This window comes from Lepidochelys kempii, chromosome 6 (assembly GCF_965140265.1).
Source record: "Lepidochelys kempii isolate rLepKem1 chromosome 6, rLepKem1.hap2, whole genome shotgun sequence".
Lineage (NCBI taxonomy): Eukaryota > Metazoa > Chordata > Testudines > Cheloniidae > Lepidochelys > Lepidochelys kempii.
Window position 1 is genome coordinate 50,670,273 of NC_133261.1, and position 21,698 is coordinate 50,691,970.

The 21,698-nt window shown below is 39.1% G+C and overlaps 1 protein-coding gene across 3 annotated transcripts in view; it reads left to right on the forward strand.

Moving 5' to 3' along the window:
- Positions 1 to 20,564, forward strand: part of ANO1 (anoctamin 1) — a 117,166-nt gene extending 96,602 nt beyond the window's left edge. For all 3 annotated transcript variants that reach the window (XM_073350660.1, XM_073350657.1, XM_073350658.1), the window contains 10 exons: positions 1,374 to 1,575; positions 2,636 to 2,747; positions 3,332 to 3,389; positions 3,501 to 3,601; positions 4,096 to 4,241; positions 7,055 to 7,207; positions 9,941 to 9,993; positions 13,240 to 13,424; positions 16,738 to 16,843; positions 18,749 to 20,564. In XM_073350660.1, coding sequence (XP_073206761.1) covers positions 1,374 to 1,575; positions 2,636 to 2,747; positions 3,332 to 3,389; positions 3,501 to 3,601; positions 4,096 to 4,241; positions 7,055 to 7,207; positions 9,941 to 9,993; positions 13,240 to 13,424; positions 16,738 to 16,843; positions 18,749 to 19,009 — 1,377 coding nt within the window. In that variant the 3' untranslated portion in view covers positions 19,010 to 20,564. The remainder of the gene's footprint in view (positions 1 to 1,373; positions 1,576 to 2,635; positions 2,748 to 3,331; positions 3,390 to 3,500; positions 3,602 to 4,095; positions 4,242 to 7,054; positions 7,208 to 9,940; positions 9,994 to 13,239; positions 13,425 to 16,737; positions 16,844 to 18,748) is intronic.
- The last annotated feature ends 1,134 nt before the right edge of the window (positions 20,565 to 21,698 follow it).

Genomic DNA, 21,698 nt, shown 5'->3' on the forward strand with positions numbered 1-21,698 from the left:
TCCCTTCTCATGGTAATAACTGCAGGACAGGTGGCTGGGGATCCCCACTCCAGAGTTCTTAACTAATTGTTTCATGAAATTGTCTCCATGGAATAAGCCCTGGGGTCTCCAAATCTGGATACTCTAAGGGAGGCCAAGGGCATTCAAATGGAGACCATGTGCTTCCATGCCAGTTCTGATCCTGGTGGCTACCAGCCTCTCAGCTCCTTAGCAGAACAGCTCCAGTACAGCCTCATTATCAGGGATTCCCTCTGGCCTTATCTGTCCTCTGCCTTAGTGTGTGTGTGTATGAGCAAGAGAAAAGAGACTCTCAGTGGAAAAGATAATATAGGCCCTAGGCTATATTATATCTTCCTGGGAATGTCTGTGAAGATGAGGAAGGACAAAATTGTCCTAGGCCCTAGTCTATACTTGGCCTATCCAGTTGCTGCCCCCTATTCCAGTGTGTAGACCGATAGAATGGCCTCCGAGGGGGCAGAGGTGCTACACAGGTAGCTGACCCCCCACTTCTGCATTGGAGGTAAAACAAAGAACTCATGGAGATGTTTGAGTCTGGGAACAATGATCTAGGCCTACATGTAGAATAGCCCATAGTTCAGTGTTTTAATTCTTTATTCCGAACGGGTGGGCCTGCACCATTTGGGATCAGAGGACAGAAATATGTTCCTGAAGTCCTCTTAAGGCCCAATCCTGAGAGGTTCTGAGTGCATCCTTTGATTTCAGTGGGAGCTTCTCAGGAAAGTGTTCAGTATCTTACAGGATCATGTTCTTAATATACTCTTCCATTTAAGCATGGCTTTGTTCCCAAATCTTTCAGGAGTCAGCTATATTTTTCTGGGTTTTATTATGCTCTTGTAATAATATGTAGTTGATTTGCAGCACCATTAATTTTAGTTTAATCTTTGAACTCTCACAAAATTGGAGGTCTCAGAAGGACATTCAGAAGTTTAGACACAAAGAAAAGCTAAGCCATATCACTCTCAGAAATATTCTCCTCTTCATATCTACAGGCCACATTCATTCCTGGATTTTCCTTTATAACAAGCCACTTACCACATATCCATTATGTTATGAGCATCAATTAAAAGTGAAGTGCATTAATATTAATATAAACTATACCTCTAGCATTTGCATTTAGCTTTCTTTTTATTAAGTGCTAACACCATTATATAAAATTACTGTTATGATCAAAGTGCTAGGAACAGAGGATCTGTGCCAGAGCCAATTGAAGTCAATAAGAGTCCTTTCAGTGATATCAGTGGGATTGGGATCAGGCCCAGGGAGTACATGGGAGGCATTTCAGAGTTCAATCTGCTTGCTGATGAATGACAGTCTGGTGTTTTATAACAGATAATGCCACCTTTTATTCCCAGGTTGGACTGACATTTGCTATCGTGTTTGGAGTCATTATATACAGAATCTCCACTGCAGCAGCCTTAGCCCTCAGCTCAACTCCCTCTGGCCGGTCTAGTGTTAGAGTAACAGTCACTGCAACTGCAGTTATTATTAATCTGGTGGTGATCATCATCCTGGATGAAGTATATGGCTGCATAGCCAGGTGGCTAACTCAGATTGGTAGGTATAAATTATTGTCAGTTCTATTAGATCAGTTATTTTATAAAGTACAAAAACTACTTATTTACATGGCATCATTTTCTAACTTCAGACAAATAAGCAAAAACAGGAAATTCAACCATAAGGCTGCAATTCTATCTCCTTAGCTTAAAGAAAAAACATCAAAGGGCGCATGAAATTGGTTTTATTTTTAGCTGCTTTTTCTCTCTGCTGCTATTGCTCCAATTATGAGTGGGCAAAATGGATCCGGATAAATTAAAACTCTTGTGCCCAGTCATAACTTATTTTGGGGATGCAAATTATTTTGGGTCTTTCTAAGGTTTGGTAATGTACAGATACTTTTTCTTTTCTTTTCTTTCTTTCTTTCTTTTTTTCACTTCCAATCATTATTTATTTAGCACAGAAAAATATAAAGACATGGAAAAAAGATGTGCCAAAACACTGTAGAACTAATTTTCTTGTGCTATTTTCAGACAGGACCAGAAGCAGAAGGGCCAGAAATTTTATCCAATCTCCTGTTTTATGCTAGATCCATACTAATTTTACAGACACAAATAGTTTGGATATTCTTATTGCAAGTGAGATTCATGGGAGTTCCAGACACAGAGTTGTTATCAAATTGGCCCTATTGTTTGAGAAATACTGTAAAGTAGGTCACCCAAATTACCTTTCTTTTTTCTCTAATCAATTTTCTTATCTTCCCCTGCCATAGCTGTTTGTTTAAATGTGCAGTTCTGCCATCAATACATGGAAGCAGCTCCCATGGACTTCACTTGAGGACAGCCCTCCTGTTTTGTTATGCTCTTTTGTTGTTGTTTTTTAAAAACCTCACATATATTAAGTAGATCAGAATAAGTTATATGTGTGGCTTATTTCTTTTCCCATTGGTCATTGCCTTCAGTGGGATCAGGTTTCTGCACCTCCATTTAAATATGTTCATATGTCCTTAAGGGAATAGTTGTTTGGATTACATTAGGGAGTTTTCCAAAGTCCCAACTTCATAAACCCTTAACACTTTCCAGTCCAGAAGTTTCCTTTATGTGTGTCTTGTTTACTTCAGAGGTCCCCAAAACAGACAAGAGTTTTGAAGAGCGGCTGATCTTCAAGGCCTTCCTTCTGAAATTTGTCAATGCCTACACTCCCATTTTCTATGTTGCTTTCTTCAAAGGCCGGTGAGTAACCTAGACATATAGTTTAAAATTTCAGCTGTTACTCTGAGATTATTTTTGTAGGGACATGTTCTGGTTGAGTCTCAGTGTGCAGCTAGTACTGGGAGTCTTACATACATCTAAAGATACATCTAAAGACATCTAAAGTGTGATCCATAGAATTTATCTGTCTCTCTCTCTCTCCTAGTATTGTCCCCTTACTTGACTTCCCATTTCTCTTTCTCATCTCCTCATGTTATCTCATTTTAACTAAAATTCGTTTATTTTTCTTTGTTAGATGTACTTTTAAAATAAGTTTGCAGATATGTGTCTGTAATACTTAGGATGTATAGAGGAAACTTGGAAAAAACTTTATAATTTAACTAATTCACCAATTAAATTTAAAAAATAAAATATTCCAAACACAAGTACCTAAAATTGTCCTTTCTGAACTTTACTATGTGATGACAAATTATTAACTGATCCTAAAGTCCTTGGGCATGTGTAACTCTCATTCAAAGAATTAGCTATTTTACATGAAGGACTGCAGGATCAGATGTATAAAAAGGTAGAATATAATTCTAACCATTGTTTCCAAACTATCCTAGATTTGTTGGACGTCCAGGAGATTATGTCTACATTTTTCATTCTTTCCGAATGGAAGAGGTAATTGCAATTTATCTTGTGCATATTCATCATTGATCAAGAAAATAACAGTGAATTCACGATCAAATGATTTGGCAAAAATGCTGACTTAATCTCCTTTCTTGGCTTTAGTGTGCCCCTGGTGGTTGCTTAATGGAATTGTGCATCCAGCTTAGTATTATCATGTTGGGCAAACAGCTGATTCAGAATAATCTCTTTGAGATTGGTATCCCGTAAGTAATATAGTTACCTTCATTTTATACCATACGTAAAGTACACTGCATATCAACCTTTTATGATGCAAACATCTGGCTTCTTTTGGTTTATAGTCCTCGTGCAAGAAATCTTTACAGCAAGACTATGCCTGCAATATAGCTGTGCCTTTGTACCCCATAGCATTTTCAAACTCCTCATGCATTTTTGTAACATGCGGACTTCTTTGAAAAGTGTTAGACTATTGATTTTATACTCTTTACTGCTGAGTTTGATGTTCAGTATTTGGTTCAGTTGTTACCAGATTTGAATATCAGTGAGTGCTGAACCCTAATTGCTTGTCTTTACCTTTGGCTTTTACACAGTTTTTGTACAGATTATGAAAACTGATGATATAAGGCTTTTTTTGTGTCTATTAGCATGAATTTAACTGTCATTCCTGAACCATCCAAACAGGGGGTGCTTTTTTAATGGGGAAAAAGACCTGCTAAGCTGATCATTTTTTTTCTTCCAGAAAAATGAAGAAATTAATCAGATATATCAAATTAAAGCAACAACGCTCTTTAGATCATGAGGAGCATATGAAAAAAAAACAACGCTATGAAGTGGACTATAACTTGGAACCTTTTGCTGGGCTTACTCCAGAATACATGGAAATGAGTGAGTGAAGTGGAAAATAATTAAGTTTAAACTGTAATGACTATAACTGTGGAGATGGTGAGTTGAGTTCTTTGAACTAGCAGATGTGATTCATGTTACATTCCTTTATAAAAATGTCCCCCCTGGCAGTAACTGAAACCCTGCTGGCTGCTACAGGTGACTAACTGGTTCATATGGTATGGCATAATGCCTGTGTGTGTGTATGTATACCACTGTCCTAGAGTGGCTAACCTAGAGAAGATAAAAGAGCCCTATAACAACAGCTCAAGTGGAAAAGGGCTGGCTTCTATCTTCCATACCATATGTTTGTGGTAATAGCTGACAGCCATGGTTCCAGATACCTCAATACACTACTGAAATACCAGGTGTTATCTGTTGATCTTTGTTACAGTTTAACACACAGTTTGAAATATACTATATTTATAGCTCCATTTACATTTGGCTCCAAGAGACAAATTTTGCTCTCAGTTGCACCCCTGTACACCAGCAATAACTCCACTGAAGTTAGTAGAGTTAATTCTGGTTTAAGAGAGCATAAAATTTGGCCCTGTTTCCTGAATTCTGGGCTGAATCCTCACAGATACTCCAGCAATCTCACACAGATCACACACAAATTGTTATTTAGTAATTAGGGCTGTTGATTAATCACAGTTAACTCATGCAATTAACTCAATTGCACTGTTAAATAATAGAATACCCACCAAAGTTTATTAAATTTTGTGGATGTTTTTCAACATTTTCATACATATTGTATTCTGTGTTGTAACTGAAATCAAAGTATATATTATTTTTGCTTACAAATATTTGCACTGTAAAAATGATAAACAAAAGAAATTGTATTTTTCAATTCACCTCATACAAGTACCATAGTGCAATCTCTTCGTCCTGAAAGTGCAACTTACAAATGTAGATTTTTTTTTGTTACATAACTGCAGTCAAAAACAAAACAATGTAAAACTTCAGAACCTACAAGTCCATTCAGTCTTACTTCTTGTTCCACCAATTGCTAAGACAAACAAGTTTGTTTGCCTTTAATGGAGATAACGCTGCCCTCTTCTTTATTTACAATGTCACCAGAAAGTGAGAATAGGCATTTGCATAGCACTTTTGTAGCCAGCATAGCAAGGTATTTATGTTCCAGATATGCTAAACATTCGTATGCCCCTTCATGCTTCGGGCACCATTCCAGAGGACATGCTTTCATACTGATGATGCTCACTAAAAAAAAATAAGCGTTAATTAAATTTCTGACTGAGCACCTTGGGGGAGAATTGCATGTCCCCTGCTCTGTTTTACCCGCATTCTGCCATATATTTCACGTTTATAGCAGTCTCGGATGATGACCCAACACATGTTGTTCATTTTAAGAACACTTTCACTGCAGATTTCACAAAATGCAAAGAAGGTATCAGTGTGAGATTTCTAAAGATAACTACAGCACTTGACCCAAGATTTAAGAATCTGAAGTGCCTTCCAAAATCTGAGAGGGATGAGGTATGGAGCATGCTTTCAGAAGTCTTAAAAGAGCAACACTCCAATGCGGAAACTACAGAACCCAAACCACCAAAAAAGAAAATCAGCCTTCTGCTGGTGGCATCTGACTCAGATGATGAAAATGAACATGCGTCAGTCCGCACTGCTTTGGATCATTATCGAGCAGAACCCGTCATCAGCATGGACGCATGTCCCCTGGAATGGTGGTTGAAGCATGAAGGGACATGTGAATCTTTAGAGCATCTGGCACGTAAATCTCTTGCGATGCCAGCTACAACAGTGCCATGAGAACACCTGTTCTCACTTTCAGGTGACATTATAAACAAGAAGCGGGTAGCATTATCTCTTGCAAATGTAAACAAACTTGATTGGCTAAACAAGAAGTGGGACTGAATGGACCTGCAGGCTCTAAAATTTTACACAGTTTTATTTTTGAATGCAAGTTTTTTGTACATAATTCTACATTTGTACATTCAACTTTCATGATAAAGAAATTGCACTACAGTATTTGTATTAGGTGAATTGAAAAACACTATTTTGTTTTTTTACAGTACAAATGCTTGTAATAAAAATAAATTTTAAGTGAGCACTGTACACTTTGTATTTTGTTGTAATTAAAATCAGTATATTTGAAAATGTAGAAAACATCCAAAAATATTTAAATAAATGGTATTCTATTATTAACAGTGCGAATAATAGCAATTAATTTTTAATCACTTGTCAGCCCTATTAGTAATTGATTAATTAGTACTTAATTTAAGCATAGAGTGTCAGCTTACTGCTGTTGAAGGAGCAGGGAACAGGTAGCTGTAATCCACCTTTCCATTCCCCTCATTCTGGAGGATGCTAAGGATTGCTCTGCATTATGCTGGTTGCTGCAGTCTCATAAGCACCATTCCAGGGCTGATTGAAGTGTGGTACATTCCAGCCCCACTCCCAGCATGACTCCTCCCTGCCTCTGACATGCTTCCTATTCAGATGGGGAGCAGGTGGCCTAAACCTGGCTAAACCATCTTTGCACCACTCAGGGGATTTAATTATGTCAAAAGAATTCCCAGCTGCCCCTTTAGGGCATCTTTGTGGTTGTTTTGCCTGACCAGCACAAACTATCAGAACAGGGACTTATGGCTCTTTATGCTTGGATGAAGTACCAATTAATCAACTACATATTGAAATTTGTGTGAGGTATAACTAGCAAGTCTCTCTATGTTGTTAGGGTTTGTAGAAACATTTACGGGGGAAGCATTAATTTGTTGTAACACACCAAAGCACAGTTCATAATTGCAGAGCACTCTCAGTGAAACAGTTTCTCTTTTCAGTTATCCAGTTTGGATTTGTAACCTTGTTTGTTGCATCCTTCCCGCTGGCTCCTTTGTTTGCGTTGTTGAACAACATCATTGAAATACGTTTAGATGCAAAGAAATTTGTCACTGAGCTTAGAAGACCAGTTGCAGTCAGAGCAAAAGATATAGGTAAGTAGATTACCAAATAGCCTAGTAGATTACCAAATAGCCTAGTCATGAGATAATGTTACTCCTTTTTTATTTATTGATTGATGGCAGGAATTTTTTTATGCTGAGTTGGGTTAATTAACAGGAAGATCTTTATAGTACAATTGAAAACATTAGAGTGTAACTTAGCTGTGAATTGTCATAACTTATCAAAGCTTTACTTTTAAAATATTAAGAGCAGTGTTTTAAATTCAGATTAATATTTTATTAAGTTAGCATAAAACATCTGAGGATCAGGAATGATCAATAAAACAATGAGATACAGTGCATGGTTTTCCACATCAATAGTTCTTCCTGGCCATGCAAGTTTTATTGCGGAAACAAAAGCTTCTGCATTAAAAACTCCAGATCCTCAGCTGGGCAGGGGAGATACATAGGGGCAAAGGGGAGACTGAGTGACTGTTGAAACATGTGGGAGTTATTTCAGCTGCTTCCTTCCTGGCCAGTATGAATTCTGGGACATTGAAGGCTAGAAACAGCAGTGTATCTGGCTGAAACCAGGTCCTACAATTGCATAGAAGCACAGAACCAGGTCTGCTACCTGAGGGATCTCTTGACGGCAGAGGTGATGAGAGATGGATTTGCCCCTGCAAGCTATTTTCCCTCATTACCAGTTAATTGGGATACTGGAAATTCACAAACAGAAAACTCAATGAAAAGAATTATTCACGTTATAGTATAGTCAATCTGAGTAAAGAAAATCTACGGTTAATTACCATACAATATGTTCCACAGTTCTGGGGCATTTCTGAATGCTCCCCACTGTGCCTAGGTATTGAAGGACACATGAAGGGTTGTTTCTGTGGTCTTTTCCTTTCCTTTTGTCAAATTGTTGCCATCACCATCACATCCTTTTTTCTGTAGTTTGTGTGAGTTCCCTGGCTTCTTCAGCAACTGCTGTGTTTTTAAAATGTCTGTGGATTGTAATTCAGTTCTAGTGAGATATTTGAGGAGAATTTCAGATTAAAATGAGTTTCTGCCAAGGTTCCACAGGGCCAAAATATCACCTTGTCATGAAGAAAACCACATAAGGCTTGAGACAGGAATCAACAGACAGAAAGGAGAAGCATGCATAATGAGAGGGGATGTTCTAGAATCTAGATAACAGAAATCCTATGCAATCACTGGCAGTGACCAGGGGCCTACTCCTGCTCCCCACAATCAGCTCTTCACCAAGCACAACTGGTACACAGCCCAAGATTGGCCTTTAAACATGAGCAGAAGAAGGCCCTATATCTGATTCTGTTACAACTCTGCTGGAAAAACAGATGCTTTTGTCTGCTCCCTTAGTTTTTCTGAAACACGAATTAAGTCACTGTTGCTAAAAAGAGATGTACTAACAATGACCAGATTCAAAATAAATGATGAGAAAGGTGGAGTTGACCGTCTGTTTATTCACAGATGCTAGAACTAGAGGTGCTGAGGGTGCTGCTGCACTACCTGACTTGAAGTGGTTTCTATCATATACATGATTTAAAGTTTGATTCAATGCCTCTCAGGAGCCTCGCTACACAATTTGTTCCAGCACCCCTGTGCTTATTAGTTGCTCAGGGTTTATCTTAATTACATAGGATTCTCTAGGTTACAAAGTACTAGTCCCTGGAAACTTTATGTATAGTAAACACGCACCAAACCAGTAGATGTTAGACAAACTCATCTTGAGTGTCTAAGGGCTACAGAAGCTCAAGTCCCAGCTGGGCTGCTGTTTTGTCATGGAACTGTGACCTTATACATCTAGATACCAGAGTCATTGGCACAGATCAAACCTGGGACATTCAGCACCAAAACCACAGGCCCCTAGAACTTGAGCTAAAGGAGAACTCTTTTAGCTGTGATTAGTAACCAGAAGGTTGTTACAGTCCTAGGGGGACAGTTGCTGGTTGGGTGCGTTATCATATACACAAAATCAGTGTGTTATACCAAGACACCACAGAATATAAGGAGAGACTGCACAGTGGGACTGGGTGATCTTTGTGCATCATCCTTCCAGCACACCCCCACGGTTGATACTAAGTTAATATGCTGTCAGTATATCTTTTGCATGCACAGCCTCCATACTGCAGAAACCATGCTCAGGAGTTCCCAGATACAGTGAAGTGAGCAGCAAGGAGAAACCTTACCAGAGTGGCTTCATTAGAACCATGCTGCTGGTGAGGAGGGCAGAGGCAATGCAAAGAAATAAGGCATCCATGTGGAAAGCCCTAGTTTATGACAGATCCCTTAAGATTGGTACTCTCAACAGAGCAATATATTCTGCAAAGGGATCTTCTGTTGAGATTCTAGTTCCCCATGTGTCATTTTTTCCTCCTTCCTACAGAAAATTATTTGGGCCCATTTGATCAAGCTTCATGTTTTTTTGCTTATATACTGGCTACTTTCTTCCATTTTGCAGTAACCTTGCCTTTCTCTCCCCCCTCTCCCCCGCAAAAGAGTGGCTGGCTCAGGTGCTTTTAAAAATGAGGCAGGTGTCTAAATATGGATGTATGGAGCCATATTTTAGGCTCCTGTTGGTTTCTGTTGTCTGAAATAGGGTTTGTTACAAACTGAAGACAAACTAAATAAAGTTTGTTACAAACTAAATAAAGCTGTAGTGATGTGCAATCACGAGACGTGGCAGATACATGATATTTTCAGTTAACAACGATAAGTTTAACAATCTGAAAGCATTTACCACCATGTTTGTCTTTCCCATAGGAATCTGGTATAATATCCTCAGAGGTGTAGGAAAACTTGCTGTAATAATAAATGTAAGTAATTCTTTGTCAGTAAAATTTGAATGCAATGGGCCTGATTCTCCACTCCATTACACTGGTTTTCTTCTAACTAATTTCCACTGAAGTCAGTGGAGTCACATGATTTAAAGAAGCTCATCAACTAGAGAATCAGGTCCAGGGTTTAGTTTTACATTGTCACAGCGTATCATATATTATTTATGCATTATAAAAACTTGCAAAATTAAAAGCTTCAGTACTAAAGGCTAGTTGGCAATAAAAGCCATAGTAAATATAATCAGTGGTAGCCTTGGCATCTTTTTCCAGACTATTTTTACTGCATCTGCTGACCTTAAACTAGGCTTGCTTCCTAGTGGTCTAGATATTTTGTAAGTATCTTTCCTTGACCACATTTTTAAACAAATGCTAATTTAAAAAACCTGTTACCCCTCTACACATATTGGGCCAGATCTTCACCTGGTGCACGTCAGTTTAGCTTGACTGCATTCAGTTTACACCACCTGGGGATCTGATGTGTTCATATGATGTGTTCATATTAGGAAGATGGGATATGATCCATGTCTTTAGGACTCTGTGCAACTACGGAAATTAATAAGAATGTTTTCATTCACTTCAATGAGTGCAGACTAGGCCCTTAGGAAAACATGCAAGACTACTTCGATGTGTCATATAATCAGACTGCTTTGGATCATTCGAGTCTTCAGAAAACTTTTATACTGGGGTTAAAACAGTAGAATAGCTCTGACTTTTGTTTACATTTACACATTTTTCTGTGAGGGTGTATTCCATGTGGTACACAAACAAACACTATTTCATCTCATAGTCCCTTCACACCCACCAAAAGTTAGATCTGTGTCAAAGTTACAAACAAGGTGAAAAGAGGGTCTAGAAACAACAAGAGAGGAGACAATGCTGGACATGTGGCGTGGCTTGTCTTGAATACCATGCATCTGTGGAGTCTCTGGTTTTCTCCCAGCCTTAAGTTCTAAGGATGTGATTTCCCCTTACATTATCTTATAAATAGATCCGGATGAAATCTTTCAAACAAAATTTTTTTCAGGAAAAAATGCAGATTTGGGTCAACTGAAACACTGTGCAAATTTGTATAGATTTTGTTGAATTGCTTTGGTCAAAAAGAAATAGCCTACAAAAAATTCTGAAAAAGTAAAAATGTTTCATTTCAACATTTCAAATTAAACATTTTGATTCAAAATGACTTTTTATTTTGAAATTACCTTGAATTTCATTTTGTAAAAATTAAAAAAGAAAAAGAATCAAAATCAAAATGGAGATTTTGTTTTGAGTAGAACAAAACATTTTGTGTGACCCAAAATGAATTTTTTTAACTTTTCTGTTCACTAAAAGTTTTGAAAATTTTCATTTTCTGGTCAACTCAAAATTATTGTTTTCTTGAATTTTCAGACTTGACAGAAAACTAAACAAATCTATTATTTGCACAGCTCTACTTTTAAGCTCCCTCTCTAGCTCCTGGACAGTTGTTACTGTGGAGTCTTCTTCCAACTGGAAGGAGAAGATGAGAGGCCACTCAGAAGTGGTCCTCAGGATAGCAAAGAGCATATAGCCCATCACCCTCCCTCCAAGCAGGTTAGCTCCACCATGCACCTCAGTAACTTGGGAAGTGATTTCTCACTGAAGACTGATCCAAAACCCATTGAAATCAATGCAAGGACTTCCACTGACTTCAGAGGACTTTGGATCAAGCCCTTATTTCCAAGCAGGGAAGTCTCAGAGCCAGCACCCAGAATTGTTGGCAGAGCTAGATCCCAATCAGTCTTATATTTTGGTGTTCTGTCTTTAATTTCCCCTTTCTCATCTTTTCTGCTTCTCCTCTTTTGCCTTAGAAAATCTTCCTATTCTCCCACATTCCTCCCTGCAATCTCTTCAGGCATTAACCACTGTTGTTCTCCTTACCTTAATCAATCTACTCTCTGTTTTCTATCATAGCATAAGTAAAACTTTTTGTACTGCACATACATGAGCTGCACGCAAATTACAGTCTTTCATGATAGCAATAAATGAGAAAAGCCAAAGCTATTGAGAACACAACTAAATTGTCTGTCCTTGCACTCTGTATATCACGCTTATTTATAAAACCTGAGGAGAATAAGAAATTTTAGTGACTGTAAAAAGGCATCTGGCCCAACATGCTTGCTGTTTTATCTTGATCTAGTTAAAAACCTCATTAAAATTAACAGATTTTTGCAAAGCAGAGGGCATTTAAAGAGTTGGTTCACCATAAGTTATTTGCAGCACATAAAAGTACATCCAGAGCAATCAATCAGAGCTTATACAATCCATCTGGGACCAGTTGTAATTGGAGCAGAGGGGAATAGCATGGTGTTTTGCTTTTTAGCAATGTTGCACAAGTTATTCTGTACAGTCACAGAATTAATATAATTAATACACAACAGAAAAGCACAGTAAAATCTAAGACACCTTTAAGGTTGGAAATATTACTGGTATTTAAAAAGAAAAATACCTGCTATTTATTTATTCTAGTCATTTATCTAAGAATAGCAAAAGACCAAAACAAAAAAACAAACAAAAAAACTCTGCAAAGTCTAAGAAACTCTAGAGTCTGGGTCTGATCATGGTTGATCAAGTTGTAGTGATCTTTAGCAGCTTTTGTTACAAGGAGATCTTGTTCCCTTTTTGTTGTGATCAGCTATTATCTGATATGCAGGGCCAGCTGAAACAAATCTGGGGTCTCTGCAAGGTCATTTGTTTGGAGCCCCCATCTTCAACTCCCAAAGCTCAGTCTGCAATCTTCTCTTTCTGTCTACCCTAAACACAGAATGTGAGGGCTTGCGATAGGGGTTGAGAGGGAGCTGAAGTGGGAACAGAAAAAGTAGTGTGTCCAGGACTAGTACATGTGTTTGTGGAATTCGAAGAATAGAGGTTTTGTGCTACATAAGGGTGATGGGGACCGAGTAATGAAAACGGGGACAATATCTGGATTCTCCAGGGAGCTGAAGTTATTTACATAGAGATCTCAGCCAACATGAAGCTACTTATACTTGACACCATGCAGCTCTGGAACTTGAGCAGCAAACATCACACTGATGAGGTTTCCATATCCTTAGCATCCCATGGGCTGCAGACTTAGACTTATTGTCTGAATCAGCCCACTGTATACCATTTCTTCGATTCATAAGCATTATGTGGGGAAGATGCACTTGAGTATATTATCCACTAAACATTACCTGAATATTGCGTTCATTCTTTACTCTTATGGCTTAGGCATTTGTGATCTCATTCACATCTGACTTCATTCCACGCCTCGTGTACCTGTATATGTACAGTGAGAATGGCACCATGCATGGCTTCGTGAACCATACGCTATCCTCTTTTAATGTCAGCGATTTTCAAGGAGGAACAGCTCCAAATGACCCAATGGAACTTGGCTACGAGGTTCAGATATGCAGGTACTCTCTTGAATGATAGCCATTTTAAGTTATTTTCCCTGTTGAATGGAGGTACTAGCTTCTTCATGTGTCTGGTGGGACTCATAGTTACACAGTCACATACCACCTGATTTAGGTCCTATTGTAGTCTATTGGCAGCTCAGTCTTCTTTATCCAATAGAGAGAGCAGTTACCACTGAAATCTTTACATATAGGTAAAGTTACCACAGCACTTGTAGCATATACATTGCTTAGTTTGAGAAAATGAGTAAACATTAAATACTTGTCAGGGCATTTGAAAAGTGTTTATTGCTGACAAAATATTTATCAACTATTTGGGTTACAGGAGGGAGCAAAAAACAAAAAAACCTCAAACTTCCAACATTGTATGGAACTCCCCTATCCAATTTCAGGATCTAGCATGATTGGTGAGTTTAAAAAGTCATAACCTCCTCCACTTTTAAAAAGTCATAACCAGCATCCTTCCAGCTCAGGATAGGGCAACACCACTTTCTTAATCACCCAAAGCTGCTGGTGGGTCAGTGCAAGGCACTTCTCTCCTTTGCTTGGCCAAAAAGGCTCTGCATCACATCAAGTCACTACAGAACTAGAGGGAGATACTGGTAGTCATAGGAGGGTCTTCTGCAACATGCTTGTTCCAGGATGGTGCCATTTTACTGAGATGATTTTATGTTTCCATGATTCTATTTTTGAGGCTTGTAAAATATCACCACATCGTAATGTTGTGCTGTGACATGATGTTTTGATGCAGTCACTTCACAGCATACTGATGCTTTGGGGCAACAAGATGACATTTTGCCAAGATGTCACAATTTTGCATCATGATTAGGCTTGGCAGGAATCGATTTAAATCAATAGATGTCAGTAAACATTGATTTCAACTGACGCACCAAAATAGACGGGGAAAAAAAATCCATCTGTTACAAATGGCACAAATGCAGCCTCCCCCGTGCACCTTGTGTCTGCAAGGATTGGCTGTCTCTGGCCCTGTAGTAGTACAGAGAGCATCTGCAGCCTTGCTGTCACAGGAGTGCGGGAATCGGGCCATGATGCAGAAGCTGCAGAGACTCGCTGTGGGGCCAGTGATGCTGGATCCCTGCAGCACAAAGTGCAAGGAAGGCTATGGTCCTGGTGGGGCAGAGCAGAGACCCCCGGCCAAGGCTGCAAGGAGGAGGGCAAGCCTCTGGCCTCCAGGAGGCCACCCCGCTGTTGAATGGCTCCTGCCTGGAGATGGAGACATTCAGCAGAAAGGTGGCCTCCTCTGCGGCTGGGTGCTCATCTTCATCCTTCTCATTGCAGTCCTGGGCAGGGGTCTCTGCTCTGGCTGCAGCCTTCCCCATCCATGTGCCTGCAGGGATCTGGTGTCATCGGCCCCACAACTATGCAGGGAGCCATCTGCAGCTCCACCATCACGGCTCCTCTCTCTCACTCACCAGGCAGGAGTATAGGGGCCATTCCCAGGCAGAACTGTTCAGCAGCAGAGTGACCTTCCCTGCTGCTGGGGGCTCATCCTCCTCCTTGCAGTCCTGGCCAGGGTCTCTGCTTTGCTGAGCCAGCACTTTGCTGGGCCTCCCCTGCATCATGTTTCCTAATGTCTTGGGCCCTTCAGCGCCTTGGTCCTTGCAGCTCAGCTGTCAGTGCTGGGAACTCCCTGAAACATCATTGTCAGCACTTTCCCTAACTCCAACCACAACCTTGTCTCCCTTAGTTTCCCACAACTTTAAAAATAGAAGTTTTTTAAAATAATAATAGATATTAATCAAAAATGCAAAAAAATAAAAACTGAAGTCTGCCAACCCTAATCATGATGTACTGATGCAATGACACTACTTCAAGGTCTACCTATCATACTGTCCAGTTGATCCAGTAGTTCAAGCTGACAATAATGGCAACTTTGTCTACACTGTGGGCCCAATTTTCCCATCCCTCCTGGTGTGGAATTCCCATTGACTTCAGCACTGACAGAATTAAATCCTTAGTCTTAGACCCATCTAAAATCCTAATATACATGGAACTAGTGTGATCAAAACAAATGTTCCATATTATTTGCGTTTTTAAAGGAAAATTCTTGCTGAATATTTCAGCTGGTCAAGAAATCTGGGTCAACGTTGAAATGCATTCTTTGCCTAGGCTAACTTAGATATGCATCAGCTTCAAAATGTTCTCAAAGCCTGCAATTGGGGATCAAAGCCAAGAGCAGCAATGAAAGCAATTCAAACAGCAAAGATAAGGACAAAGATTGGAGACATTACAGAAAAAAATACAGGATTTTGGTCTGTTTCCACTGGAAAATGACAGAAATTGACAAGAAAAAAAAAGGAAGATCATTCAGAGTTTTTCTTAATTTACACTATTTACAACTGTCGAAGAAATCAAAACTTAATCTGTTAAAATGACCATTAAAATTAAAAATCACTTTTACTGTGACATGAAAGTAAAAACCAGCTAGAATCAGCAAAGTTATCTACTCTTACCTACCTTTCCTTTCCTCTGTATCCCTGAGGTGATCTCTCTTGGGGGAGGAAATACCAGTTTGATTGAAATGTTTTCAGTGTAGAATTATGACTAGAAGGGAAGAGTAGGCTTCATGGTCCAACACAGAGCACTGTGTTTTCTTCTCTCCTTTCCCCACAAGTCCTTTTTAATTCTCATTCCATCTTTTCTCTCACAGTCCCTTTCTTCTTGTAAAATCACATTTTAGAATATGGAGATATAATTTCTGCATACATTTATAATATAATGGTATTAATTTAAATTCTTCCATTTTTTGGTCAGGATACTTTTTAAAAACAAAATAAAATTGCTATTGTTACATCACAGTTTCATAGACTATATAAACCAGTGCTATGGTGAAATTCTTCTTTCATATCAACTCAGCAAGAGCTTGACTCCAATCTTCTGTTCTTCCTATGTGTGGAAATCTAAATATTGGAGTTCTGATCCACCATATCAATTTGAGTTCAGTATTTTGCTCTTATAGCTGAACCTGAAACATAAAATACCTCCCAAACTTGGAAGAAGTTGAGATTGTGAGATTGCAGCTCAGCCCCTCTTTACTCTGAGTTTATATTGTTCATACTGATCAGAAAGCATAAACATTTAAGAGTTATCTTCTTCTAATCCACATAAAATTTCAAGGCTGTGGCAGGCTGTTAGTTTTGTCTTGTTTGGCTGGATTTTTACACAGCCTTTCTGTAAGAGGGATTTGTATCAAAAAGATCTGAATTAGAGTTTAATGCATATTCTGTACTAAATCCTAATTGTGTGAACATTTTAAAACAACATCCTTGATTTATTATGTCTTGTTTTACAGATACAAAGATTACCGAGAACCCCCATGGTCTGAAAACAAATATGAAATTTCAAAGGACTTCTGGGCTGTCCTAGCAGCAAGATTAGCATTTGTGATAGTTTTTCAGGTACTGTTTGATGTAAATCTTTTCAGACTCCTAACAAGGAAAGAGAGATCACATATACATACATAAAACTATTCCTTAACTAAATGAGATGAGAGTCCACTGGATATCATTTACCAGTCAGAGTTCCTCCCTGGGGGCACTGATCTTCACAACCTTCTCAAGCATGATGCAAAGCCACAGAACAGCCACAGGATGTATCCCCCACAGGGATACACTGCTCCCTGCACCACATGCAGTGTATATAGACCAGTAACTTTAATGGGAGGTGAGGCACAAGGCCTGTGCATCACTTAGGTCCCATTTAAATCATACAAGCATGGACTAAGAAGGATTTAAGTGCAGACTTGGAATAGCCAATGGGCACTCTGTACACTTGCACAGGGCCCCTAACATAGGGGGTGCTCTGCTCACCGGATTTGGATGGGTGGCATTGTGATGGGCCAAACTTGAGTGGCGCTGTGACCCCACGTGCCATGTAGAAATGCCACTCATTCAAATTTGGCCTAGCCACCAGCCCGTCTTGTCCTGTGAGCGGGAGGCAGGCAGTGGGATTGAAGAGAGTCACTGGGCAGCCAGGATCAGGAGGAGCCTCCCTAGTCCAGGACAGCAGCAGAGCGCTGAGCCAAGATGGGAGGAATGGGGGGCCCACTGGTGAGCCCCCAGGAAGATCCCAAAGCAGTGGGTGAGGGACTGGGGGTAAATTGTTGGTGGGCTATTGGGTGAGCGGGAAGAGATTCAGAGCTGTGGGGTGAGGGGTGGTGGCAAGTGGGGAATGTTAAGAAGCAGTAGAGTGAATTGTGCGGGCTGTGGAGGTAATGGGGGGCCAGGATGTGGGGGCTATGGCAACTGGGGCTGTGGTGTTGGGGGCTTCAGTGAGAGGGATGTATGTCAGGGCTGATGGGATACATGGGGTGGCTGTCAGGATAAGTGGAGACTGGGGAAGGGTTTCTGGGGTATATATATTTTTGGGAGGTGCATTCAGGGCTTGGTGTAGCAGGTAGGTATGGGTTGGGTGCGCTTGCTGGATGGGCCTCTATTCATGTCGTGCAGCTCTGGCAGAAGCTGGAGCAAAGCTCAAGCAGTCACAGCATTCCACAGGTTTGCCCCAGCCACCCCTCTGTCATGACAGCAGATGAGGTGTGGCAGTCACTGGGCCTAATTTGAATGTAGGTCCCCAATTTCCATAGAGCACAGGGCCTCAAAAGCCTTTAAACCAAGCCTGCTTAAGTGATTCATAGACTGGTATGCTGGTCCTGAATGGATTTCATCTAGAGTCATTTCTGGAGCAGGCCAAAAAATGAATTTCCAGCCATGGGAAATGCCAAGATTTCAAAATTTGATTTCCTCTGAAACTGGGAGGAAAAAGTCAAAATCTCTGCATTTTTTGCTAAATAAAAATATTTCATATAATGGATTACATAAACATCAAAATTGAAGTAAACATTTTGACCTTATTGAAATATTTTGATACTATTTCATCAACATTTTTGACAAAATGGTTATGTTCCTATGAAATGTTCTGTTTTGTCAAATCAGCATTTTGTAACAGTGAACTGTTCCCTCAGAAAATTCTCAGCCTACTTAGTCATTTTTCATGCACTGTTAATGTCAAGCATAAACAGCCATATACCAACTACAGTATTTCCCTCTGTCTTCTCACTACTGTATTTGTTCTGCATCAGTCAGGGAGACCTATCCCTGCCATTTTCCTCTGTCGCCTAATATTTATGGGAAAGTGATGGTAAAGCTAAATAGCTGATACATGGAACTTTAACATGCTTGTGAGGAAGAGAAAGGCCCAGCCTAGAATATTGTCCCTTCTGAACTACAACAAAAATCTAAATATCTATATCTAGTCTCATTTCATTTGACCTTGCTAACATTTTCTTAAAATTTATTTTTCAGAACTTGGTCATGTTTATGAGTGACTTTGTGGACTGGATTATCCCAGACATTCCCAAGGACATTAGTCAGCAGATTCATAAAGAGAAAGTTCTCATGGTGGAGGTGTTCATGAAAGAAGAACAGGGAAAGCTGCAAATGATAGAAACCTGGAAAGACAAGGACATGAAAAAAGGTGAAAACTGTAACAACCACAGCCCCAAGGTCTCAAGGAGCCACAGCGGGAGCATGTCCTCCTGCCATTCATATCACATTGATGTATAGAAGAGGAGGGTAGTTTTGTTTTGTTGAGGCATTCCACTGATAAACAAGCCATCACTTAAAGGGCAAGACTTGATTTATGGACAACCAGGTGAATGTTTAAGTATGTGCAACCATTTTGCTCTCATCTTTGTGAGAAATGCACTTCTTACAAATATGGAAGGCCACATTCTATTTCTGATAGGATTTTTTTTTAAGTAATGCAGGGAATTTTTATATTTCATAGTTAGATAACACTGTGGATGTTAGTGTGTGTTAACAAAATGCTGGTACTTAGAAATGTTCTCTGAGAATCTGACTTTAGCTTATTAATTAAGAAATAACCAAAGTAAATTTCAAATCATAATTTTAAATCTTTTTGGCAGCCAATCCCTGAAAGGCTTTGAGCAGATCTACAAAATATATGCAAAGTCAATTTTACAATGTGCTCTAGCATTTCATTTAACAGGAGAAGAGAAACAATATAAACCTTATAAGGCATCTTCAGTTTCAAAAGATGCAGCTCAGCTCCCCTGGCAGACATAATCTGGATTTGAACCTGCAGATCCTAGGCAAACAAAACTCTCCTTGTCAGGAGTCTGAAAAGATTTACATCAAACAGTATATAACTAGGCTAGATACACTGAAGCTGGTGCACGGTAAATTACCCATTGGGAGATTCACCCCATCGACAGGGATAGGGCGGGGGAATATCTTTTTTTTTTTTTTTTTAAAGCTGAGACACCACAGGGACCCTGCTAGCAGTCTGCTGTGCACTAGAGTCTTCCATTTGGGCACTTCCCCACTGTGAAAAATAAGCAGATGAAGTCGGTGCAGCACACGTTAACCTTAATCCTAACTCTGTGTACCACTGACAGCTGTTCACTTACCCCAAAAGCTCATCAGGTGAACGATTCATGTTGGTGCAGGTGCTCCAGTGCCCTAGACTGTACTGTGGTCTTGTCATAATCTACTAAGGGTTCTGAAGCAGTACCAGCACAATTTCATAGGATTTCCCAGCAGCCAGAGCACTGTAGAGCATTTTCAAAAGTGTCCCTGAATCATGAGCGCATGTATAGCTACAGTAATTTACACTGCCCTGCCTAATATCTAGGCAACATCGTTGCTGAAAGGATACACTGAATCCACCTTTCCCCACTAGCTCCTTCTCTACAGCCCACTCTCCTTTGCAATGAAGAGGAGGTCACAGCCATTTTGCTTGGCTACAGTCTCCCCAGTGTGGCAGACTTTCTGATACTGGTAACATCTACCAGAGACTATGCCAGGAAGAGTAAGGGTAGATTCTGGATGAATATGGATCTTATTGTCTTTAATGGAAGTTTTGCCTACTCTGGAACTACAGGACCAGAACTTCAATTACAGGACTTTTATTTTGTCTTAAAATATGTTATCTTATATATATAACATTTCCTTAAAATAAATCTAAAATCCTTATCTGTAATGCATATCTAGACCCCATCAGTGCAACTCTTTTCATGTACAGTAAATTTTTAGTTTAAGGTTTGTCTAGTGATAAACTGCACTTCCTAAGAATATTGGTGCAATGAACCTCATTTCTTTTAACACCTTCTCTTGGTGTTATACTGAAAAAGCAAACTAAACAATACACTAAACCAAATAACTAAAATAAAAACAAAAGTTTTTCAGTCTGTCTACTGTATGGTTTGTTACAAAACCAAATGTCAAAAGACTTATAGTTCATGAAAATAAGTGGGGTAGGGATGGGGGGGTGTCTTTTTTTTATTTTTATTTTGTTTGCCAAAGTAATATAAAGATTTAAAATAGAACTTTAAAAATACCACACTTTGTTTTGTAATATTTATTGTTTTTACTCTAAAGTATGTGATTACCTTCAGATGTTTTTTCTGTAGTGTGTTCAAAAAGACACCAGAAGAGAAATTATGTGGAAAGAAGTGAATTATAATAACCAAATATTGTTAAAACTAATTTAAAATATTGATCCAACCAAAGATTTTTATTAATAAAGGGCTTATATTTTGTTAACGCTTGTTTCTCTAATATTTTGACTTGCAGGAATGTCACTATTTTTTTTAAATTATAATTTGACATGTTTTAGTAAAATAGGGCCAAATCCTGTCTGATTTATTCTAGCACAGAGTATGCCTGGTAGTACCTGTATGCAAAATCAGGCTCACTGACTGCAGCAGAGCCACTAGCATCTGAGTAAGACAAGCAGAGTTGTGTCCATACTTCTTATAGAAAATATATTCTTTATTTCATTCATTAATAACCTAAAAATTCTAGAAGAAAACCAACAGGTAGACACCTTTTATGAAGATAAATGTTCGGGAACTTCCTCTGAAGGAATTTCAACTGTAAATAATTTATCTAATATTCTTGACTTAATACTGACATTCCTGTAAATAGTAAAACTATACCCAAGTACATATTTGTCATAAATTTTATTATTTGCTGAAATCATAAGAGTAACTGATGGTTATACTTTCTTTTGTACAGTAAATTGTTTGAAATGAGATTTTGTATATAAATACTGTATTACTACTTAGATGACTATATAAAAATCCTTTCATGGAAACCATTTTTTAAGAAAAGTAAATGCTTTAATTTTTTTGTTGAACATTTATTCAGAATAAATTGAAATATACAAGAGTTTCTCCTGTGGGACAGATTCCATTCCCCCGTCATCACCACAGACTGTGTGCAAACATGA